The following is a 24,512-nucleotide window of genomic DNA, read 5'->3' as shown; positions in this document are numbered from 1 at the left end:
TTGGAGGAGGTGAAATGCCGCCCCCTATTTGTTCGGAGCACGTGGCCAGGCTTTACACATTGCACCTTTAAAATAGCAATCAGCAGAAATCAGACTCAGTTATTTGTTTCTCAGCATTATTCACTCAAACAAGGAGTTCAGAATCAGAAATACTATATTGATCCCCAGTTGCTCTGGTATAAACATCAAGAATGATAAGAAAATAGAAATAAAAGAGTATGTAACATGTACATAATGCTACAATGTGGGTTTCTGTAATAGAGGACTCTACTCAAATTGATTGAATCAATTAAAGGGAATCATAAAATAAGGTTGATGCATCTCATTCACCAAATTTACTAAGAAATTAGACAGAAACAGGACCAAAAGATAGTACTATAAACATATTTTTTAGAAAGATGTCTGTATTTATTTCTGTTCTCATGTCAATTCAACTTTTTATGAAAATATTGCTTAAAATGAAAATATTCCTTTTTAATTTTTCTTTCTGGGGAATGAAGGAACAAGAAGGATTGCTGCATGTCTACAATGTCTAAATATACCCGTCTGCCTTTAAATGTACCGTATATGCGGCAGTGACAGTACGTGAAAAAACTGAACACTAGAATTAGAATAAAAATTCTAATTCAGTGTTATAGTATTATTATAAACCTACTATTATAAAGTCCTCAGAACTTTGCATCATGTTGGTTAATCTAGGATTAAGTGCCTGCTTGAGTTATTTCTATTGACTAATGTACAAATTCCACAAAGTCATGTTGTCTATAATGTAAATGTATGTATATATAGGCCTGGCAATGCATTGTCTGAATGGTTCAACATTCACTCGTTCGTAGTTCATTTATTCACTTTATAGTTCTTTATCACAAGCAAATATCAAATAAAACATGTTTTCTTTTTCACAGAACACGCCTTTTCTTTCAATCCACATTCTCTCACTGAACAATATACTGATGTGTTTTATTATCCTTTTACAGCACATTAAAAGTGGTCAATTCTAAATATTGTCACTGTTACTTTTAGCAACGATAGCCATCTACAATCTGAACTGACCACTGCATCTATTGTACCCTCTCTTCAGCGTTTTGTCTCGCCGTCTTGCACAACCTCCTCAGCTACTACCTGTACCTCGTTGGCCCTTCCTTCCTCCTCTTCCACTTCTTCTGCTGTTCTCTCATCCAATGTCCCCTGCAAGGCCTCCTTCAGGGTCAGGCTAACTGCTCCAGAGTCCCTCACCACCCCCTGCTCCACTGACATCTCTGCGTGGTGCCTCCGCAAATGCTTGACCACCTGGAACTTCTGTTTGGCTCTGTAGGAGCAGTGGCGACAGCGGAAAGGTTGCTGCTTGGTGTGCGAGAGGTAGTGATGTCTGAGACCCGCCGGCCACCGGAAGGCCTTTTGGCACAAGCCGCACGCGTATGGCCGATCGTCACTGTGTTGCCGCTGGTGGGTCTTCAGTATGAAACTAGTCTTGAAGGCTTTGCCGCATTTCTCGCAGACGTAAGGGCGCAGGTCGCAGTGCTGTGTGTCCCGGTGGGCACGGAGAGCGTCCGCCCTGTTAGTGCGGTAGTCACACTCATCACAGGCGTATGGCTTGTCCCCTGCGGAGGACAAATAAATGTGTTTTTTTCCCCAGCTGTATAACATTCTCAACACTAAATCTGTAAACTACGCTCACAAAACCAAATTCAGACGAGTGCTCGAAAAACCGTGCAGACAGGTGAAAATCACGCAACAAAAATGCGTAAGCAAAGATATTATGTGTTACAAATCTTGGGCAGTTTGGCTGAGCATTAAAAGGTGCTAAATTCCAAATTCAGAGCATATCTATGATGGAGGGTTGGCCTCCACATGGCTCTCAACATGGCGACAGCTGAGCCAGCGGCTAACAGTGCTAACGCGCTGCTACGCTTCCGCGACATGCTGTGGGTCGGGACGGCGTTATCAGCGGTAACAACCATATGAGCGCGGTGCAGAGCGGTAACGATTAGCTAGCCAGTGGGGCACGCTCACATGCACTAACATGCACAAAAAGCATGCGCGGCTGGCCCGGCTACGCAAACAAAGCACAGAGATGCTCAGATTACAACACACACAGAGAGCGAGAGTGACTTCATTCTCTGCTCAGGTAGACATTGCTCCTCAATATCTGCATAGACAATAGTTGTTTGCTGCTATATTAATGCTCTGAATTTTGAATTTAGCACCTTTAATGATAATTTACAGAAATATCCCGCCTCACATTAATAACATGATAACAGTTTTTGCAAAGAGAGACACATGCAAAAAATAATAATAATATAATAATTTGTTCAAAATCATTTTTCTAGTAGTTCCCTTATCTTAAAAAGTGATGATTATAATCATCCAGCTTTATGTCTTGCTGATACCTGTGTGCTTGGTCATGTGGTACTTCAGCTGAGTCGCCCACTTGCATTTGTAGCCGCACTCTGGACAAAGGTACTTCTTCTCTTCCTGGTGAACCCTCATGTGAAGCTATGGTAGAATTAATCATAAAACATAGAAAAATAAAAAAACATGTGTCATTTTCATGAATTGTGACCAAGATAATGTACTGACATTCCTGTAAAGAAATAAATGACCTAATTGTATCATGTTTCATACAAAAAAAACAGCACTTTTAATGACCTTTTTATCTTACAAACGACATGCTAGAAACTTACCTTCAACCTAGACGGGTCGGTGCAGGTGTAGCTGCACTGCTCACAGCTGTAAGGCTTCTCTCCGGTGTGTATACGGATGTGCCACGTGATCTTCTGCTTGTTCCGGGTTGAATACTCGCAGTCTGTGCATTTGTAAAGCCGCTTGCCTCCGTGTGAACGGAGGTGCTGCTCCAACACCAGCTGATGCCGACAAGCAAACTGACACGAGCTGCACTTGAGGGGCTTGTCCTCCGGAGATCCCTCCTCGTGTTCGTTCAGGAGGTGCTGAGCTAACAGCTGCCTTGTTTTGGTAGCGAACGGGCACAGCTGACACGCATGTGCCAGGTGAGTTCTCTGATGGATCTCGAGGCTCTCCTTTGTCTTAAAAGACTCCTGGCAGGTGTTGCACTTTACCTGCGGGTGCTTGCTCTCTTGGTGGGCCTTCAGAGTGGCCTCGCTGCCACATGTGTAGTCGCACTGCTTGCACGAGAAACAGACCTGGAGCCGGTGCGCACGTTTACAGTGGTTTCTCAGCGCAACTTCTGAACTAAACTGGGCATCGCAGTGAGTGCAAGTGTGGCGCAACTCCCCCGTGTGGCACCTGAGATTGTGCCGTCTCACATCGTCGAGCGTGTAGCCACTGAAGTCGCAGAGTGAGCAGAAGTGCGTCGGCTGTTTGTCGTGGATGCGCATTTTGTGCTGACGCAGTTTGGTGACGGCCCCGAAGGTCTTGTCGCACACGTCGCAGCTGTGGCGACCGATTCCTGTGTGGAGAGATTCGTGCTCTTCCAGGCGATAGCGCCTTGTGGTGCTAAAAGGACAATATCGACAATGGTGAGGTCGCGCACCTTTGTGTTTGAGCACAACGTGTTGCGCCATGCATCGTTCTTGTTTACAGGTGAACGTACAGTGCTGGCAATGCAAAAGTTTAGCAACACCAACCTTTTTTTTGTTGTGGACACACCGGATATGACGGGTCAAAGAAATTTGAGATTTGGCTATAAATGAACACACGTTGCATTGGACTTCACCTGGCTTCAAGCAGCCTCTCTTTTCATGACAGTCTAATGCCCTTTTCTGATTGCACTTAAATGCACAGCTTGGACATGAGAAGGCTTGCTGTTTCTCAGGAACTTTCCCAGTTCTGTCATTGGACTCTTCCACCAAGTCCTCTTTATCTTTGACTGACTCGCTACCACGCTCATCCTCCACTTCCGGAACGATCCGATTCCATCTTTTCCTTTTTCTGCAGGTTGAGAGGTGCCGTTCAACCGTTGCAAGCCTAACCGATGAAAAACTGCACAGCTCGCATTTGAATTGCCCATCTTTATTAGCGTAAAGGGACTTCTGCAGTGGAACATTTCTTTGCTTGTTGTTAGAAAACGATTGCTTTTTTGCAAGTTTAACTTTCAAAAGCTTCTTTGTCTTCATTTTGTTTGGATCCAGTTGTTTGGATCCTCCCTGGCCTACAGCAGAGTCGTCTTCTGCTATATTTGAAACGCCTACAAATGCCCTTGTTTTTCGTGGAAGTGCTGGGCACTTCTTTGCAAGGTGGCTGTCGAGGCCTCGCCTCTGTTTGAACTGCGCACCACAGGCCTGGCACTTGTGTCCCTTTATCCTACCGTTACACAACGCCTGGCAGTGGTACTTCAAAGCCGTCTCCTTACTGGTTACATAAGAGCACTTGTCGCAGCGGTAGACGTCTTTAGTCGGCACCACGAGCATCTGCACCCGTCCGTCCAAAACCATGGCTTCTGCTTGGTCCTTGTCGTGCTTCTTCATAGCTTTGAGACGGATCTCAGATTCTAACGGCTGATTTTGTTCAGATGGAAAAGTGGAATTGGTTGTTCCACCGTCATACTCCACCTCAGGTGTTGGACACTCTCCAGGTTCATCTGGTTGACTTGTATTATTCAGAGGTTCATAGTTGTCATCTAAGTCACTTTGTTCACATTCTGCATCTGCCACAGCTACGTCGTCTTCCTCTGATGAAGATGCAGAGAAGTCTCCCTTCTTTTGTGACATGTCAGAGCCGTTACAATTTAAAGTGGTTGAGCTTGGAGTTTGATTTGCATTGCAATTTTCCTCCTGATTTTGCAAAGAGTGGGTCTGATAGTCAGCGATCGATAGTGTTGTTAAAACAAGAGTACAGTACTCCTCAGGACTGTTCACAGATGGAGGATTGTCTGAAATACCTTCATTAACAACCTCTTGAGAAACAACATCAAAAACATCTACAGCAGCCACAGTTTGTGAACCAGCTACGGATCCTTTGTTGGCACTGTGATCTGCTGAGCCGGGAAGATCAGATTGTTCTCCTTGAGAAGGTGGAAGTCCTTCAGAAGTGGACTGTTCAGACTGCTCATGAACTGATGAAGACTTATTGTAAAAATCCCGCAAGAACTCGGTTGAGTTCCTCTCCTTCTCCTTCAAGGCGTAGTTCTCCAGCCATGCTTTGTCCCCAGGTACGTAGCCATGAGCTTTCCTTTTGTGCAGGAAGAGGCTGATGCTGCTGAAGGAGGAATAGAAGCAGAGGGCGCACCGGAACTCTTTCAGCTTGGTGTGTTTGCAGTTTTCGTGGTTTTGAAGGGCTTGTCTGTAGCAGGTAGTGTATGTGCAGTATTTGCACTTATAGACGGATGGCGGTTTCTCCTCACCGGAGTGTTTGGCCAACATGTGATTGCGAAGCTCGTATTTGCGCTTGCAGGCATAAGCACAGATCTCACACATGAGTGATTTGGCCTGATGTCGTAGTTTGTGGCTATTGAGCTGGTCCATGCGGTGACAGCGGTAGGGGCACTGGTCACACTTATACCTGGGACAGGAGACAGGAAGTTTAGTCTTAACAACAAAAGAACACTGAACCCCCTTCCCTACGTCATATACAGAGTAGGGCTGTCAAACGATTAAAATATTTAATTGCGATTAATCACATGAACATCCATGATTAATCACAAATTAATCACACATTTTTTATCTGTTAAAAATGTACCTTCAAGGGAGATTTGTCAAGTATTTAATGCTCTTATCAACATGGAAGTGGGAAAAAATGCTGCTTTATGCAAATGTATGTATATATTTATTATTGGAAATCAATTTACAACACAAAACAATGACAAATATTGTCCAGAAACCCTCACAGGTACTGCATTTAGCATGAAAAATATGCTCAAACCTTGGGTGCAACTGATGTATTCTTTACTTTTTGGTTTCTAAGTAGACATGTCGTTTTGTCACTGGAAATAGCATGTGGTAATTATTTAGATTTAGATTGAAAGAAAGATTGTATCAAAGACCTTTTTTAAGTGTACAGAAGTTATGTTTCTGCTCTGTAATAGGGCTGTCAAAGTTAACGTTTTAACGCCACTAATTTCTCACATTAACGCATTAAGGCAACTGATCTTTCGGAGGTTTTGTCGGGCTCAGTTTTAAAGCTAGAGTGAAGATACTGGCAACACGTGAAACTAGAAAACCTCAAGATATGTGAATGAAAATGGGTTCTATGGGTACCCACGAGACTCCCCTTTACAGACATGCCCACTTTATGATAATCACATGCAGTTTGGGGCAAGTCATAGTCAAGTCAGCACACTGACACACTGACAGCTGTTGTTGCCTGTTGGGCTGCAGTTTGCCATGTTATGATTTGAGCATATTTTCAATGCTAAATGCAGTACCTGTGAGGGTTTCTGGACAATATTTGTCATTGTTTTGTGTTCTTAATTGATTTCCAATAATAAATACATAAGTTTACACATACATACCTAAGTTTGTTCATAAGAGTATTAAATACTTGACAAATCTCCCTTTAAGGTACATTTTGTATAAATAAAAAATGTGTGATTATTCGCGATCAACTATGGACAATCATGCGATTAATTGAGATTAAATATTTTATTCGATTGACAGCCCTACTGAAAACACATCATCATTTTTTGATAATTCTGTGTGTACCCAGCAATATACTGCTGTATATACTATACCAAGATGAAAACATAACCAACGGTTGTGTGAGAAACTCCTGAAGTATCTACCTGAGGTCTCCAGCATGTTTCCTCATATGGACATTCAGATAGTGTTTCCACTTAGTGACGTATCCACATTCAGCGCACATAAAGTTCTTGTCGTCTGAGTGGGTGAGCATATGTTTAGAGAGGTAGGACTCATCTCGGCACCTGAAGTCACACTGGCTACACTTGTGGGGCTTCTCACCTATCACACGGAAAAAGATCAAATCAGGAGACGTCGTGCCAAACAACAAATATGTAAAGTGAGAATCAGATGAGAAAACCATTAGGACATTAAACATTGATTCCCTCCTCACCGCTGTGCATCAGCATGTGTCGCTTCAAGCCCCGTTTATGCGAGGTCACGTAGCTGCACTGAGGGCAGCGGTGGATCTTCTCGTTGGCGTGCAAATGTCCGACGTGCCGCTCGAACTCCACGGGGTTAAATGTGACGAAGGAGCAAAAGTCACAGTAAAGCTCGTCGTTTCCTGGGTGACCGTGCCGCTGGTGCTGCAGGAAGACGGTCTTATTGGAACAAGAGAAGTCACACTGTGAGCAGTGGTAGGCCAGGTGTGTCCGATAATGAGCCTCCATGTCCGCCTCACTTCGGAAGACGGCACCGCAGGCGTGATGACGACACCCTACCGCCGTGACCCCGTGCTCCTCGGCAGCGTGTCTGAGAAGTTCTTTGCGTGAAGAACTCTGGAAAGAGCAGCCCTCTTGGAAGCAGGCCACCGGCTTGCTGTCCGACAAGATGTTGTGCGTCTTCATGTGGGCCTTAAGCGACCTGCTCTGGCGAAAGCTTTGACCACAGGTGGGGCAGGGATAGCTGTGATTCGTCGCGCCATCTTCTGCCTCGTCGGCGTGCACGCTGGCAAGGTGGCGGCGGACCGCGTTCCGCTCCACGGCAGAATATTCGCACAAGTGGCAACGGTGAACCTTTTTACCCGCCTCACGGAGTCTATGTATGCGTAGCTTGCTCTTGCTGGTGAAGTGACGCTTGCAGGTGGGACACTGGAGGCTGGGGTCAGGGAAATGTAGATGCAGGTGCTCCTGCAGGTGGGAGCGCATCTTGAAGCAGCGCCGACACTTGGGGCAGGTGTGGGTGCGATAGGTGTGCTCTGATCCCTCTGCAAGGTACTCTGAAGCACAAGAACATATGAAATCCATTTTGAACATAGTGACAAAGTTTGTGATACAAGTAAGTATATTTCCCATTGACATAATACACATATAATAATAATACATACATACTAATAATAAAATAATAATACAACATACAGTACTTTGTCTTTGTTACACTATTTTCTCCTCTGGTGTTTCTTGGTACTGTCAGACTCTTTAAAAGTTCGAGAGTTTGTCACACCACAGAAAAATATGTTATTAAGTGCTTTCAAAGTTAACGTGATAATAACACGCTAACGCAAATTTGTTTTAACGACACTTATTTCTTCAACGCATTAACTAGAAAACCTAAGGAATCCATTGGTACCAACCATGTCATACTTGCTTTTCGCAAAGGAGGCTATAATGCTCCAAACTTACGCTAAATTGGCCATTTTCAAAATGGATGTGTTAGATATGAAACCTTGAAGGTACATTTTGAACAAATAAAAAATGTGTGATTAATTGCGATTAAATATTTGAATCGATTGACAGCCCTAGTTATTACCACCCAGCCAAATTTGAATGATTAAAAAATTGCCAAGTATATAAAATTTGGTCTAAAAATCGTGAAAAAATAAGCAGTATTCTCTGCTCTGGAACGCTGGAACCGTGTCCACCGAAGGCACTGAAACTACACCCAATCGCAGGTGAGAGTTGATTACATCAAGCCCCCATGAAGAGCGCCAAGCTTTGAAGCAAATTTTCCTAGTTTCAAATGTGGTATTACAACTTCCGTGTCCGTCATGCGATGCCATTGGGCCCAAAAATACTATTTCCCATAGACTTACATTGGGAAAGAGGTAAATCAACTTCCCAGTACGAACACTTGAATTGCCCTGATATCAATTCAATTATTTCTATATAGGGTCAAATCATAACAGCATTTATCTCAAGAGGTTTTTTGAATGGGTTTTTAGTTAGATGCCTGAAATACAGTCTGTGGTTAACACAAGATTAAGAGATTTTACCCATACCAAGCAGATTGGTGTGCGTACCTTTGGATGGCAGTGGTGCAGCATCCACTACTGAAGGTTTGTCTCTTTCCACTGCCTGTCTCGCTCTTTCGATATTGTGCCTTTGCCTCTCGGGCTGTTCCTCATTCCCGTCTTCTGGTACCGATGATGCATAAGCTGGGTTGGATATCAGTCTTGTTTTCGGCCTGCCGGACACCTGAGGCTGGTGGCTTCCATTAGTGCATACAGCTGTGGCTGCAGTCTCGTTCCCTAAGAACAGATGTGCCAAAATGTTAATGTAAAATCTACTTCTCAGCGACAGAGCAGCAGAGCTGTGGCCAACTGAATCCTACCTTTACAAAACCAAACACAGGTTTAATGGAAAGACAAGATTTCTGCATTTGTGTAACGTAACACCGACTCATTGCAGTGTCTGTTTACCTTGAGCGCGAGGTAGCACGTGGTTGTGCTCCAAGAGGTGGTCACTCAGGTCTTTGACATTTTGAGTGACAAACTGACACTGAAAGCAGCCGAAGGGCTTGTGGACCCGCAAGTGTCTCTCCATTTCCTCCTGTGTGAGGAATGACACTTTGCAGGACTGGAGGGTGCAAGGAATAAGAGTGAGACCATGTGTGGACGTCACGTGGGCTTGATATTCCTGACGGTCTGTGCTGCTGAACTGGCAGCCTTGCTCAGAGCAGGGGAAGGGGCCTTCAGGGTCATGTCCACTGTGGAGGGTTTTGAAGTGGCGTTTCAGGACACTTGGCTTTGAAAACACCTCGCTGCATTGAGAACACTTGTAGTTCCCCAACTTTTTTTTACTGGATGGAGTGGTCCGATTTTCTGAACAGGGGAGCGAGGTAGACAAGCCACTGTCTGGGACACTCTGCCCACGTCTTTCACATCCACGAGGTTCCATCGTCTCCATTGTGTCTGAAAGAACAGCACAGTATTTAGTTACAGTTTGACATATTTAAAAATGGCATGACAATCAGCCATGTTTGTATCAATTTACTATCACTTTGAGTGCACATGTACATATAATACTGTACATTATCTAGTACATGCTATTATTCACATAAGTGTTAGCCGTTAGTGGGTTGTTAGATATATTACCAATTTCAACCAAATCCTTATTTATTCAGCGCCACAATAAAGTAAAAACACCACAGTTTTTTCTGTGAGGATTGTAAATGCATGAATATTGATTCATATTTGATCAGTGCTGCCTAGTTTGTCAGTTTGATCGGAGTTTGCGAGTGATTGACAGCTGCCTCCATTGAATGAACAACCAATAGGAACACACTCTCTCTCTGAAATGACCTGTGATTGGCTAAAGTCTCCCGTCACGGGCTAGATATTTTAAAGCCTGAAAACAGAGCCATGAGGAGGTGCAGAAGTCTAGTTATCCCTCAGAACACTTGAATTACAATATGATGAAAGGTTATTATGGCATTTTTGCCCAATGATGACAAAAACATTCTGCCTACCGACACTTTAAATTGGGATTCATGAGGAAGATTCATTGTGGGGTTGGGTATGTGAGGGGTGGTTTCCACAAACCACACTGATGACAGTTTTCATAGGGACTATTTCTTCTATAGAAAAAAGTTCCCATGAAAACCATAGACATTGTGTTCTGTGGATAGTCCAGAGTAACAGTGGTTGTTTGTGGAAGGAGATGTTGCTGTTGAATTTCCTAAATGTCTTTTACATAAAAATTAAAATAAATGCTGCACCATAAACTAAACTCCATTCACCTCCATAGTACAAGATCATGTCTATTATAGATAACAGACATATAGATAGATAGATAGATAGATAGATAGATAGTAACTTTATTAATCCCGAGGGAAATTCAAGTTTCAAGCATCACAGTTCCATAGTGCAAAAACATGTTAGTAAAAAGGCAGTAAAAAAGTTAGTAGTGCAAAGTACAAAAAAATATACCAGATATAAAAATACAAAGAGATGAAGAAAACTGTTAAAAGTGAATATAGTGCAGGGTAACAGCTGTGATACACGACTATTAAAAAAGTGAATATAGTGCAGAAGAGACTGTTAAAAATGAATATAGTGCAGAAGAGACTGTTAAAAATGAATATAGTGCAGGGTAACTCCAGTAGCTTAGTCTATGAAAGTGCACTTTGTGCATTATTATCTGTCCTATATCCTATATCTAAGATATCTCAAATTCAAATCTAAATGGCTAGTAGATACCCCTTAGGAGAAGTGAGGATATTTTAATTTAATTTAATTTATTTCTTTTTTGGTAATTTGGGGAAAGCGAGCCTTTAAATTAATTAGATTTTTTTTGCATTGGATTTATGGTTCAGAAACACTGAAATTCCTGGCCATGCATAAAAAAAAGACATATCTTTGCACTGTTGATGCTCGAGGCATCTACAATAACTTGTATGCTTAGTACAATAAACTGTGTTTTCATTATGAGGCTTCCTATCTGTTGCCTTGTGTTAAGATCAGTTTGATGCTCTCAATACAAACAGAATATCAACCTACCGCCTGTCTTTCCTCCGTCCATTCTATCTGAACAACACAACATCAACCATCATCAGTTCAACAGCATCCAGCTGGTAACATCCATCTCTACTGAGTGTTAGTTAAAGGCTGTCTTTAATAATACTGATACAGCTAGTAGCCGGAGTTTCACTTACTTTAATGATATTATAACCTGGTATCAACACGGTAACAACGTCTCTGTTAACGTTAGCTGAGCTGTAGCGTTAAAGCTTCTGGTGATCTTTGGTCGCAAACTGCCCCAGTCTCTACTGCTCCTGCTAGTTACAGTCCGTACAGTCTACAGTAAAATGCACAAACTATATTATCCTCCAACATATTTATCTAAGTTATTTGTCATCTGCTTGCGAGCAGAATTGTGTTAAGATAACACGAACCGGGACGAGGAACGAATATTTTGAGCGCAAGCGAACAGTCGGAATGTTATTTGGCAAACACAGGAAGTGTAGTAGAGGTCGCTGCCACTAGTGATGGGAATTCAGGCTCTTTTTAGTGAGCCAGATCATTTGGCTCAGCTCACCAAGAAGATCCGGCTCCTTCGGCTCCCAAACGGCTCTTCGTTTTTACCATTTCTGCCTTTTTGTAATTCAGCCAGACTTAGCGCTGTTTTGACCTATGATTAGTATGTGTTCACATATATCACTTAAATTATTCAATATAAGTATACTAAACCTTATAATTTCCAGAATACCGTAACTTTACATGCTGCTTCGTTTCCGACTGTCACTCATCTTGTCTGCTATTCGCGCACGACACTCCTCTCTCTCTTTCTCTCCTCCTCTTCCTCCTACTCTGTACCTGTAGACCGTCAGCGCGCCGCACACCCCCGCCCCTCCCTGCTTCATGGTATGATCCTTGTCTGTCATCACCTGATTGGTCGCATGTATGTCATTAACACAACATTCAGTCATGATACGTGTCCACAGGGGCGTTTTTTATCGCGAGGGGACGCGCCGCTTCCCAGCATTGGACGCTTGGTGGGCTGTCACTAGAAACAAGGCACTCGGCTCCTGATTGGACAAACGTTTTCCCTCTGTGGGCTGCTGCTCCCAGCTTTCAAACCGGAACCAGTATGGAGGCTAGTTTGGAAACTTTCTTCTCTTATTTCACGAAAATAGTTCACCGAAATGTGTTTCTGAAAACATTTGAGGCGAGGAATAAGCCATGCAGTTGCTGAATCGTCTTTATTTTGGATCGACAACGTTTATTTTAAAAGATTCTCGGGAGTTTCGAGAGGCGGCAAGTCGCGTCGGACGCCCGTGATTTACATAAAGTAGACTAGACCTCAACTTTATGCAAATGAGGAGCGGGCGTTGTGACACTCAGTTTCACGAATCGCGACGCCACGCTACCAGAATGCATTGCGCGGCTGCTTACATAGACAATAAATGGGGAGCGGGGAAAGCACGTAGCCTGTGGACACGTACCATTAGTTCATGGAGTGCCCGTGGCGCGGAGAAGATCGTCCTATCTTTCTGCCTTGAATTAATTAAAGAAAAAAGAAAAGAAAAAAAACGCTCTCGGACGGGATCCGACTCTTATCGTTCACTTAAAAGAGTCGGCTCAAAGACCCGGCTCGTTCGTGAACCACACATCACTAGTCGCTGCCACTCTACTGCACTACATCCACACACTGTACGCATGGGGACTTTAGCTGGCTGAACAGTTGCTATTAACAAAGAAACGGTTCACTGGAAACGACAGCCTCCAAGACAGAAGTATGGAGACAAAGAAGGCTAGCTAACGTGAGCTAATTAGCTTTAACATGACCGGATTTATCAGAAACTAGCACCAGATCTTATTAGATTTAAACATTCCCAGCTTGGCAGCAGATCTTCAGCTACTGACAGATATCATACATGTCAGTACACCAGTCTGGACTGTCACACAGATCAAATGAGTTTGTCTGCAGGTCTGTGCTCCTACAAAGTGTTATAACAACCATATAGTGTGCTTCCACTGATATCAGCAACATGCCCCTGTCAGACCTCCTGGACAGCTTGAAGGACAACCCCTACTTTGGGGCTGGCTTTGGACTGGTTGGGATTGGGACAGCGATGGCAGTGGCCCGGAAAGGTGCCCAGGTGGGAATGATCTTCTTCCGCAGGAACTACATGATCACTCTGGAGGTGCCCAGCAGGGATAAGAGCTACCACTGGCTGCTGAGCTGGATCACCAAGCACGCCAAGCACACCCAGCACCTGAGCGTGGAGACCTCCTACCTGGCACATGAGAGTGGAAAGGTTCACACGCAGTTTGACTTCCACCCAAGTCCTGGGAACCACATCATCTGGTCAGAAGAGTTCTATACTTCTTTAAATCTACTTCAGCATGGTACCAATACACTTAACAAACTGTTAACCCCTTTTTTTAAAGCTGTACATCAGTTTGAAGATGAGCAGATTTATTAATCTGCTTGACAAATACCATTCTGTCTGTCAACAGTCCATCCTCTGACTCTGTCATCTGTTGTGGCCTGCAGGTACGGGAGGAAGTGGATCAGGGTGGAGAGGACCAGAGAGAAGCAGATGGTGGATCTGCACACCGGAACCCCATGGGAGTCTGTAACCTTCACCGCTTTGGGCAGAGACAGACAAATTTTCTTTAATATCTTACAAGAAGGTAAAAGTTTACTCAGGTCTGCAGTATGTACCATCTCACAGAGGCTCGCCGTATGAGAGCTGCACTACACTTGACTTGTGCTGCATCTCTTTACCATTTAGAGGCCATTCAGTGCAGTTGTAAATCATGTTTTTACAGCAAGAGAGCTGGCCCTGAAGCAGGAAGAGGGACGGACGGTGATGTACACAGCCATGGGTGCCGAGTGGAGGCCCTTTGGGTTTCCACGGCGACGCAGACCCCTCAGCTCTGTGGTCCTGGAAGGTGGCGTGGCCGAAAGGATCGTAGATGATGTGAAGGACTTCATCGGAAACCCCAAGTGGTACACAGACAGAGGTACTGTACAACACCCTGGTGTCAGCTAAAGGCTCAAACTCATTCATTCAGTGCATATGGAAGTCGTGTTTGGGTGTTTTACTTTAATATGATCTAGTTATATAATTTATGGTTTCATATCATGACAGTTATTGTTGCGAGGTGTCTAAAATTTGAGAGTTGTGCAAAGTGCAGTTTCCTACATGCACTATTCAAGTCAAGTCTGTTTGATTTGTATAGCCCAATAACACAAGTTAATATTATTCTATAGGACTACTAGGCCTAAATTATTATTATACATTGAGATTGAGACCGACCCACCAGCAAAATAATAAGAGAATAACAAGCTAACTAATTGAAAGTTAGGGCAAAAAGATGGGTTTTGAGTTTGGATTTAAAGGCCTCCACAGATTCAGACTGTCTGATGTCCATAGAGAGGTTATTCCAGAGGAAAGGGGCTCAATAAGAAAAGGCCCCTTTGGCCCTGCCGACTTCTTTTTCACTCTGGGGACAGACAGGAGCCCTGTATTCTGAGACTAGAGAGTCCTGATTGGAGCATACCATTTAAGTAGATCGGACAAGTAGGAAGGAGCGTGCCCATTTACAGTTTTATATAATTATTGTATTTTTCTGTCATTACCTTTTTAACCTAACCTTTTGAACCTTTTCTTGTTTTTTACTACTCTGCATCACTAAGTCAAATTCCTGTTTACATTGTACATTTGGCGAATAAAGCCGTTCTGACATTTACGATATGTAGTTAAACACTAAAACATGCAAAACAAAGAGCATGTTCCTAATAGATTTTTTTTCTTAAATTACGTGTTTTGAAAAAAGTATAGAATTTTCTATGTTGATATTTTCTTTTGTCTATGCAGGCATCCCGTACAGAAGAGGATATCTGCTGTATGGCCCCCCGGGGTGTGGAAAAAGCAGCTTTATGTGAGTGTGCTTTGGATTCAAATTCTTGCCCTTTCCTGTTTAGGGTCTGTGTGGTTGAAAGAAGTACTTTGGTGTAACTTCACCTACATCTTTGTGGCTCATTATATTCCAGCACGGCATTGGCTGGCGAGCTGGGCTACAGCATCTGTCTGTTGAGTCTGAGTGACCGAAGCCTTTCAGATGACCGTCTGAACCACCTCCTGAGCGTGGCGCCGCAGCAAAGCATCATACTGTTGGAGGACGTGGATGCAGCCTTTGTCAGCCGAGACCTGCTTCCCACAGAGAGTAAGTAGCAGAGAAACAAGTGGTAACATAAAGAAGAGGTTGGACTATACCAATATGAGTAGAAATGACACTTTTTCTCCTCTATTTACATTACCTTGTGAGCTGTTCTCATTTATGTATCAACTTAATTTTTTGGGGTGTAGAAGTAACTACTGAGGTAACTTGTAAACAGACTCTTCGTGTTTCATTCTCGTTTGAGGGTGACTTTCTAATCCCTTCTGTGTTTGCTTCCCAGGCCCGCTGGCCTACCAGGGAATGGGGAGACTGACCTTTAGTGGCCTGCTTAATGCTCTGGATGGAGTGGCTTCATCTGAGGCCAGAATAGTTTTTATGACCACCAACTTCATTGACAGGTACTGTTGGAAACACAGTTCTTATGATATGTGTTGTCCAAGCCAATATGTCAATGTTGTGTTTTCAAATTTTTATGCTGACCCCTAGTGGCTAAAAATATCAAGTAATGCAGCTTTAAAATATTTAAACTAATTTAAAGTATTATGAACTATAATTAAAACTATAATAATTACCCAGTTGCATTAATACCTTTTGAAATGGGCAGTACAACCTACGTTATGTCTACCTAAATGTGTTCTTTGACTTTTCACTGCTGAGTTTTACATTCATTTAGGGGTATTTTCAGTGACATTCACTGCCGGTCTTGCTTGTAATGTCTGCACACAGGTTAGACCCAGCACTGATCCGACCCGGCCGTGTCGATTTCAAGCAGTACATTGGGAATTGCACGCACCCGCAGCTTGCACAGATGTTCTGGCGGTTCTACCCAGGCGAGCCTGCCTCTGAAGGAGAGCGCTTTGCGGAGAGTGCGTTTGCCGCCCACCCTGAGATCAGCGCTGCCCAGGTGCAAGGACACTTTCTGCTGCACAAAATGGACCCTGCAGGATCTATAGACAATGTTGCCCAAATTAAATAATGGCAGGACGGCAAGGTGTTTGGAGACTGATTGCTGAATAAAGAGAAACTTGAGAAACATTCTTTTTACATTTCCATAACATAGATGTGCATTGAATCCATGGACTTTATATGCAATATATAGATTGATACCAAATAAATACATTTCTGTTCAGTCCATTCCATCATTTTAAAGGCCCATACTCCCCATCTCAGTCTAGTATGGAGTGCCCTTGAGCGAGGGACTGAAGCTGCAGCTGCTTCAGTGAAGCTGCTCAATGGACAGCAGTAAAGTTTCACTCATTCTGAAAAAATGCTTTGAAAACACAGAACACAAGGCATGTGTTGATGTTAATCTCTTCTCATCTTTAACCTGCAACCAGTAAACCATGTCCACATCTTTGTACACATGCCTGGTTTAAAGGCACAGTCCGTAATTCACATGTTAACAAAAGTGCCACCCAACACAGGACAAGGTCCTGCTCGGTCCCAAATTGATTGGCAGTTCTTTATTTCATGTGTGACAAATCTAAATCTAAGGTTTTCCTGTTTTCTGATGCTGTTCATGGTTTGTGCGATCAGTGAACACAAATAAGACAACTGCTTATTTTTCACCATTGCTAATTTAAGCAATGGTGAAAAATTAGCAGTTATAGTCAAATACAACTGCAACATGGTTAAAATATATATGTATGTGTGTGTATATATATATATATATATATATATATGAATGGATGGTTAGATGAGCATAAAACAGAAAACTGACAATAAAACAAGGCGCAGGCTCAGTGAAAGCAATCGCAGGCAGGAAGAGAATTATTACTAAAAAGTAGGGCTGTCAATCAGTTAAAATAGTTAATCGGGATTAATCGCAAATTAGTCGCACATTTTTATCCGTTCAAAATGTACCTTAAAGGGAGATTTGTCACTTATTTAATACTCTTATCAACATGGGAGAAGGCAAATATGCTGCTTTATGCAAATTTATGTATATATACTGGAAAAACAAAGTTTGGAAACTTGTGTTTGGTGGATTATTTCTCTGTTGTTACAATGCTAATGGTCATTGTATTTTACATCGTTGGAAAGCCTGTTTATTTACCTTCGCAATGATGTCCAACTTATAAGGATCATGCATTTGTGGGATGAGCAGCACAGCTGATTATGTGGGGAGCACCCAAGAAAAATTTGCCAACATGCTCTGCCAATGGTAAACAGTGTATTCTCATAAGACTACCAGGAAGCCTGCAATGACTGCCCTTCACCGTCAGACCCGTGTGCGCTGGTGTCGACAACACAGACAATGTAACCTGAACATGTGGGGGAATGTCATGTTGAGTGATGAGTCCAGGTTCTGTCTGCCAAAGTTGGATGGCAGGGTCAAAGTATGGAGACGACGTGGAGAACGCTATGCTGATTGTTGCACCGATCGAGTAACAGTTTTTGGTGGTCGGCATCTCCCTCACTGGCAAAACAAGGCTTGTCATCATTGAAGGCCATCTCAATGCAGGGAGATATCGGGATGAGATTCTGCAGCCAGTGGCGATCCTATATCTCCACAATCTGGGACCTAACTTCATCCTCCAAGATGACAACGCTCGCCCCCACAGAGCCAGGGTTATCACAGACTACCTCCACAATGTGGGAGTAGAGAGAATGGAACGGCCTGCCAAGAGTCCACACCTCAACCCAATTCAACACTTGTGGGATCAGCTTGGGCGTGCTGTACGTGTTAGAATGACCAACACAACCACGCTGGCTGACTTCCAACCAATCCTGGTTGAGGAATGGAACGCCATCCCACAGCAATGTGTGACCAGGTTGGTGACCAGCATGAGGAGGAGGTGCCAGGCTGTTGTGGCTGCGTATGGATCTTCCACCCGCTACTGAGGCTCCTGACATATTGTATTAAATGAAGCTTATGCGTAAATTCAGACAGGAAGACTAGGGGTGCAAGCTCATTCATTCTCATTCATTCTGGTTCTCTCTCTCTCATGGGCTATTAATATGTCAGCTGATTATGGGCGTCTCTCTTTTCAGTGACCAATCAGAGCTTGCCATATCTCCCTCAACCAATAACATGCTGCTGTCAAAAGTTTAAAAACCATTCTCCTCTATGAGTTTTCAGTGTCAGCATTCAGCACTAACGGACGCGAGCAGCTCGATGCAAACGGCAAATAGTTCACGTACTTTAATCCAGTCTCGTGGCATAACAAGCGACGTCTGATCCTCAGCAGAGGAGTTTCTCCTCCCTCTGGTTCACTGCTCAGGCAGCATCATCTGCTACTCCAGGCTACAAACATCGCACTCGCAGTCTCGGGTAAATCTAGCAAACATTATGCATTCAGCTCATATGCTCAGGCTCACGCCTCATCAGCGTTTTCAATAAAGGTAAAGGCTTCACAAATTCACCAGCCTCATATTACCTGGCAAGAGGCCACTTATCACCATCGAGGAAACGTGGTCATAATGTTTGGATAGCTTCAATATCTATGCGTCATTCATCTCGCTCCGTATTCAGTCAGAGTTAAAACATCCCGGGTTCCTCACAGAAGAACCGACGTGATTCAAAGTCATCGATAGTAAAGAGAGCTTGATGCAAACGGCAAATAGAGCGTCAGTATTCAGCTCAAACGGACGCGAAATCCACAAGTTCAGCGGGTACATCAAACCGGTGGTCTCACGGGATCCAGTACTTGTAGATAACCAGCTGTCTTTTAACTAGTCTTCGAGGTGTTTGTTCAAACTGTAACACTTTTCATTCTCTCGGCGCATCACGGCTCACAGGGAACTAATACTGTAATAGCGGTGCGCTCTAATTCTACAGCGTACAGGGTTACAGACTCTGGACTGAAGCAGCCTTCTGTTCCTAAAATCTGTGACATATATCAAACTCTCGGTTTACTTGGGTAATCTCGACAACATTATGTGTTTTAAACCCTACAAATATCACTCAGCATAATTCATAAAGCATCGCAAATCACGTGGAACCTTAAATACGTGTATTACGGTAATAAGCACTGCAAGTCTCATACGCTGTCTTCATGCTGTCTCCATCTAGTGGCGCTAATACGTTCCTACAAGTCCTGTGTAATTGGACTTAAATGCAAGTTAATACATTATAGTCATTATATCAGTTAAAACTCAGAGTCAGTATTGGCTGCATTGGGAACAATTCGATAACCTTTCAGCATATAGTAATTCAAGCGTTCTGAGAGATAACTAGACTTCTGCTCCTCCTCATGGCTCTGTTTTAAGGCTTAAAAGATCTAACCCTCGACGGGAGACTTTGACCAATCACGGGTCTTTTCATTGAGAGAGCGTTCCTATCGGCTGTGCTCCGGTCATGTGAACAGAACTCGATGTTCCTTCACCAATTTCACAATGGCGTCACAAACCTTCCATCTTACAGCTAAACCGTACACTACAAGATGATTCTGAGAACATCGTGGAAAGAAATAAGCATTAACGTAACAGAATATTGATTCATGACAGCCGGCTCATAGACGGTAGAGGGGCAGCAGACCTCAGATCAGCTCCTACTGCCTGTTTCCTCCCGAGTTGAGGTCTTGCAGATGCGTTGGGAACAATTACAGATAACAGTACACTACAAAATGTTATGAAAACATTTGAGAGAGAAGTAGGCATTACAGTAACAGAATATGATTCATAATAATCATAGCAACTGGTCTGAAAGTCGGTCGGTGTTGGCAAATGACCGTCTCGTGGCTCTCATGGACGGCAGCTGGGGGCAGATTCAAAACCATGCTCGAAATAAATAAATAAAAGTCTAACATCGTGGTAAAGGAAGGCCCAGTGCCTCGCGGAAACAACAAAGCCTTAATGGCTAATATATATATGCGATGGCTGCGACAAGCATCGGTGTTCCGACGCCGGGAATGCGAATGCATTCTACGAATGTATTCGACGTGGAAACAACGTCACCTCTGGCATCACCTCATAACCACGGTTCAACTGGGATCATATGGCTGGGGACGCGTCGCCTCTGACATATGCTCGATCACACGATCCACTTTAAACAGTGTTTAGTCATGGCTGACCTCATCTCAACATCACACACACCCGTGCAGTGGCATAACGGCATACATTCTCTTCACGAGCAAGCAAATTACACAGTCTCAGTTCCCACGGACGTCATCCGTGGGGTTTCTTTTGGGGGGAGAATATAACGGTACGGTTTCAGCGCCAGCCTCCCTTTGGCTCCAGTGTTCATCATAGGCTCGTGGGCTACATGTCGGGGCCTTCATCGGAGCACAATCACATTGGTTCATGTGTCCCTCAATCGTCGGCATCCCAATGGTAAACTCTTCGGATGAACGGAGGCATCACTCGCTCATCTGCACAGAGGGTCATCACGACCTATCTCAGCGGCAACAGCAATTTGCGGAACCTCGGCGTCATTCAACAGATATTCATGTTCATGCATATAACTGGTGTTGGTTTTCATTTAGCGGCTGGATGCTGCTAATCGTCCCTCTATTTGGCTGGTTCCGGTTGAGCTGACCTCGGAATTCATCAGGTATCATTCAGTTTAATTAATTTGGATTATCGCAAGCAAATCTTGGCCTTCCGGCTAATCTCTCAAGTATGGGTTCTTTATTACTACATATTCACGTTTTATTTTGCAAATGTTTATATTCATCATATTTCAGGCGAGTGCTTCGTATCATCATTTCTAATAAATGCTTTCATTTATTATCATCGTATTCTCAACCTTTTCATAACCATACACTCTCTTCTTATCTCATATTCAACTAATCGTTGAATCGGATCTTGCCTTAGTACACTTCAGATCGAACGGAAGCATCACGCGTTCCTCTGCACAGAAAGTCATCACGACCTTCACACAAATAACAGCAGACAGCAGATCCTCTATATTCATGCATATAACTGGTGGTGGTGTTCAGTTTAGCGGCTGCATTGCTGCTAATCGTCCCTCTATTTTATCTGGGTTCTGTTACAGCTGACCTCGGCATTTATCAAATCATCTGTTCAGATTAATTAATTCAGATCATTACAATCAATTCATTACCTTTGAATACTCCTACACTCTTTTATTATCTTATATCAGCTATTTCCATTATTCACAGCTAAGGTAATTATTCTTATTCACTCTCTAGTACTCATCATCACCCATCCTATGTGTCTGTACAATCATGTCTCGTCATGTCCTGTTGTTTTTATATTGTTTTATCTGTCAATGTTTTAATTGATCTTTGTAAGGTGTCCTTGGGTGTCCAGAAAGGCGCCACTAAATAAAATGTATTATTATTATTATTATTATATGCTGGTCTATTATGACCTCTCTATTGCTCTGGTCTATCGCGACCTCTCTATTGCTCTGGTCTATCGTGACCTCTCTAATGTTCTGGCTATCGTGACCTTTCTAATACTCTGGTCTTAGTCTGCTTATACCTCCTACGTTCGCCCCGATGTCAACACCATCCTTGCAAATCAAAGATCATTAAAACCTTGATTTCGGTAAGTCATTCATATAACTGGTAGTGGTGGTTATTTATTCTATTATGCTTTCTTCAAATACTATACTTCATCTCTCAGGACTACGGCTACACTGGCACCACCTTATTCAAACTATTTCACTCGTTTCATTAATCACACTATGCAATGTTTATTTAACACTAGAACGACCTTCGTCCCAAAAAGGTCCGAGACTCACGTGTCTCATGGTCAGCATGACCGGCGTTTCAACATGGTCCACTAGGCCTTCAAATTTAAATGGTCTATCGAGATCTCACATTACACTAGTCTGATTCAACATCATTCATAGTAGGCTAACGTGCCTTCATAATTTAATTGCTATCATGTATATCATTAACCCACTTATTACACTCGCATGCGACCTTATATTGCACGGTCTTTCTCAACTCCACTCTAGCACTGTTCTTAGGTTAACACAATCACCTGGTCTTGATTTAATTTTCCCAGATGCTGTAAGGTAAGGAGGTGTGCACGTCTTAACCTCATATTCATAGGCAATAAATCAATGTATTTATTCCATGTTTCTTTGGGGGAATATTTCTACATCCTACTACAGCTTCACTTCCCCTTTATTATTTCACATCGGGTCTAAATCGCCAAAGACTGTTACTATTCATAATTTGTGCACTTTGTAATAAATCATCATTCAATTCATACGAGTCTTTCCTGATTGAAATGAAGCTTATGCATAAATTCAGACAGGAAGATGTGAGAGAAAATACCATGTCCCTTTGTGTAGAATTTGTGTACTCAGATAAATCTGAATACCCTGGGAAAGCACAGACTTTACTAGTTTAGATACATTACTTATCATCCTCGCCTCTGCACTCTGCTAAAACTAGCTAATCACAAGTAACTCTTTTTAACAATAGACAATGCTTTCACTCAGAAGCAGGGTGGAAGGTGTGGGCTACAAGGGGGGGAAGGCTAAACCAAGATTATAAAGAATGATGTAGTGAGGTAGCTCTTGGTCTTTGTACACTGACTTGTCTGCTGTATGAACCCAAATGCATTTGCTTAATAAATGGTATTTGCTTCTTAACTGAATGACCAGAGACTGTTTATTAGATAATTTCTCTAACATTTTGGGGGCTCGTCCGGGATCCTAAATACCCCTGTTTCTCCTCACCAACAGAGACTCATCTGATACCGTGCACGGGGGAGTCTGGGACTCCTGACTGAAAGACCTCCGCCCCGGTGAAGTAAATTCAACAGTTTGGAATATTGAGAGGCCGGTGAGTGTTGGTGGAGACACACAGGGTGACAGGATCTCGACTCAATACGGGCATAAGAGAAGAATCCAAAATAATTCCTCCTAGACAACTGAATCAGGTTGGTCAATTTCAGTTCTGAAACAATACTGTGAAGTCCTGGGGACTTATAATAACTGTTCTGGGGACAGTTTAACTTAACCAGGGGTTAAGTAAAATAGATCTGTGTGAAGTCCTTGGGGCTTGTGATAACTGTTCTGGGAACAGTATAATTTTAACCAGGGGTTAAAAAGAAAACAGATCTTTGTGAAGTCCTGGGGGCTTATAATAACTGTTCTGGGGACAGTTCAATTTAACCAGGGGTTAAAATGGGAAAGAGTGGAAGCAAGATCCCCGCAAAGGGACCTGCTTCTCAGATGGAAAATGTTTATGGGTCCAGGGTCCTAAAACATTTGAAGCAATGGAATCAATGGGGATTCCCTGTTAATGGAAGTCTTAAGAAACAAGACTTAAGTGATCTTAAAGAAAAAATTGAAGAGAAGTCGGGTGCTAAAGAAAGTAAATTAAAGAAATATGGGATTGAGGAATGGAAAGTGTGGAATAGAGAGATGTTAAAAAGAGAGGATGTGATGAGGGATAGAGAAAGCAGAGGTAAAAAGGAGGAAGGTACTGGACCAATTCACTCCCCTGAGTCTATTTGTTTTTCAGATAAACGCGGCGATAATGAATTAGTGACCCCCCTAGGACGAAGGCCACCCCCTCATGCACCTCCTGCTGGCTCTGGTGACAACTACCGACCGAAGGCACCTCCACCGCCCTACGGAGACCTTGCTGGGACCAACGGAGATGGAAATGAGACCCAGGGAGCTGCGGCACCGGCTTTCTTAAGCCCCAGCCATACCCGATCGGGGCAAGCTTATGGACCGGCAGCCGAAGCCTTGGACGTCCACACCCAGGTCCACTACCCTCAGCTTTCCCCTCCCAGGAAACCAACTAACCCTTTTGCCACTGAACTGATCAACAGCCCTACTGTATCGAACCTGAAGGAAGCCGTCCTCACTCCCGAAGTGGTGCACAAGTCAGTGTGCCTCCCTCCACCTGAACCTGTCCCTTCTAACATGACCTGCCAGGTCATGCCCATGATTGAAGTGAAAACCATCTATATCACATGGGACAACTGCAGGTTCGTTGTAGTAAAAGAACATGCGGTGCATGCTGAAAGGACATTGAAAGACAGAGAAGAGGACAAGGCCAGGAGGGATGAGGAGAACAAAAAGAAGAAAAACATCGGAGAACCCTTGATGTATCAGGGGGATGGTGGCAGAGGACGTGGCAGAGGCCGGGGAAGGGGAAGAGGCCGAGGTGGATATTACAACGACAGAG

General features: G+C 43.4%; 2 protein-coding genes and 1 long non-coding RNA gene across 4 annotated transcripts; 2 read left to right on the top strand and 1 right to left on the bottom strand.

Moving 5' to 3' along the window:
• Positions 1-826: 826 nt before the first annotated feature.
• znf142 (zinc finger protein 142) lies at positions 827-11,604 on the bottom strand. 2 transcript variants are annotated; one of them, XM_074658376.1, is made up of 8 exons: positions 11,466-11,604; positions 9,232-9,723; positions 8,833-9,060; positions 6,988-7,812; positions 6,698-6,875; positions 2,685-5,478; positions 2,391-2,496; positions 827-1,601 (listed from the first exon to the last, which is right to left on the bottom strand). In XM_074658376.1, exons 2-8 carry the CDS (start codon positions 9,716-9,718, stop codon positions 1,078-1,080), a joined length of 5,142 nt encoding a protein of 1,713 aa, XP_074514477.1. In that variant the 5' UTR covers positions 9,719-9,723; positions 11,466-11,604; the 3' UTR covers positions 827-1,077. The 2 variants fall into 2 exon arrangements, with proteins under 2 accessions (XP_074514477.1, XP_074514476.1); XM_074658375.1 differs by having other exon boundaries at positions 11,311-11,476.
• Positions 11,605-12,952: 1,348 nt separating this feature from the next.
• On the top strand, positions 12,953-16,572 carry bcs1l (BC1 (ubiquinol-cytochrome c reductase) synthesis-like). Its single transcript, XM_074658354.1, has 7 exons — positions 12,953-13,621; positions 13,811-13,950; positions 14,089-14,283; positions 15,141-15,204; positions 15,317-15,489; positions 15,725-15,842; positions 16,171-16,572. Exons 1-7 carry the CDS (start codon positions 13,302-13,304, stop codon positions 16,418-16,420), a joined length of 1,260 nt encoding a protein of 419 aa, XP_074514455.1. The 5' UTR covers positions 12,953-13,301; the 3' UTR covers positions 16,421-16,572.
• A 6,251-nt stretch (positions 16,573-22,823) lies between these two features.
• LOC141782262 (uncharacterized) lies at positions 22,824-23,967 on the top strand. Its single transcript, XR_012597087.1, has 3 exons — positions 22,824-22,945; positions 23,054-23,153; positions 23,838-23,967. It is a non-coding gene; the product is annotated as an uncharacterized LOC141782262 (long non-coding RNA).
• Positions 23,968-24,512: the final 545 nt, after the last annotated feature.

Source organism: Sebastes fasciatus, chromosome 14 (genome assembly GCF_043250625.1).
Source record: "Sebastes fasciatus isolate fSebFas1 chromosome 14, fSebFas1.pri, whole genome shotgun sequence".
NCBI lineage: Eukaryota > Metazoa > Chordata > Actinopteri > Perciformes > Sebastidae > Sebastes > Sebastes fasciatus.
Note: the sequence above shows the minus strand (reverse complement) of the source record. Positions and strands in the feature narration are given on the sequence as shown.

Bases quoted from the DNA above. Each gene is read 5' to 3' on its own strand.
- znf142 (XM_074658375.1), bottom strand. From the start codon at position 11,353: ATGTTGTGTTGTTCAGATAGAATGGACGGAGGAAAGACAGGCG. The intron at 9,724-11,310 runs GTAGGTTGATAT...CTGTTCTTTCAG, and splicing joins GGACGGAGGAAAGACAGGCG to ACACAATGGAGACGATGGAA. The intron at 1,602-2,390 runs GTATCAGCAAGA...TGTCCTCCGCAG, and splicing joins CCACATGACCAAGCACACAG to GGGACAAGCCATACGCCTGT.
- bcs1l (XM_074658354.1), top strand. From the start codon at position 13,302: ATGCCCCTGTCAGACCTCCTGGACAGCTTGAAGGACAACCCCTACTTT. The intron at 13,951-14,088 runs GTAAAAGTTTAC...ATGTTTTTACAG, and splicing joins CTTTAATATCTTACAAGAAG to CAAGAGAGCTGGCCCTGAAG. The intron at 15,843-16,170 runs GTACTGTTGGAA...GTCTGCACACAG, and splicing joins ACCACCAACTTCATTGACAG to GTTAGACCCAGCACTGATCC.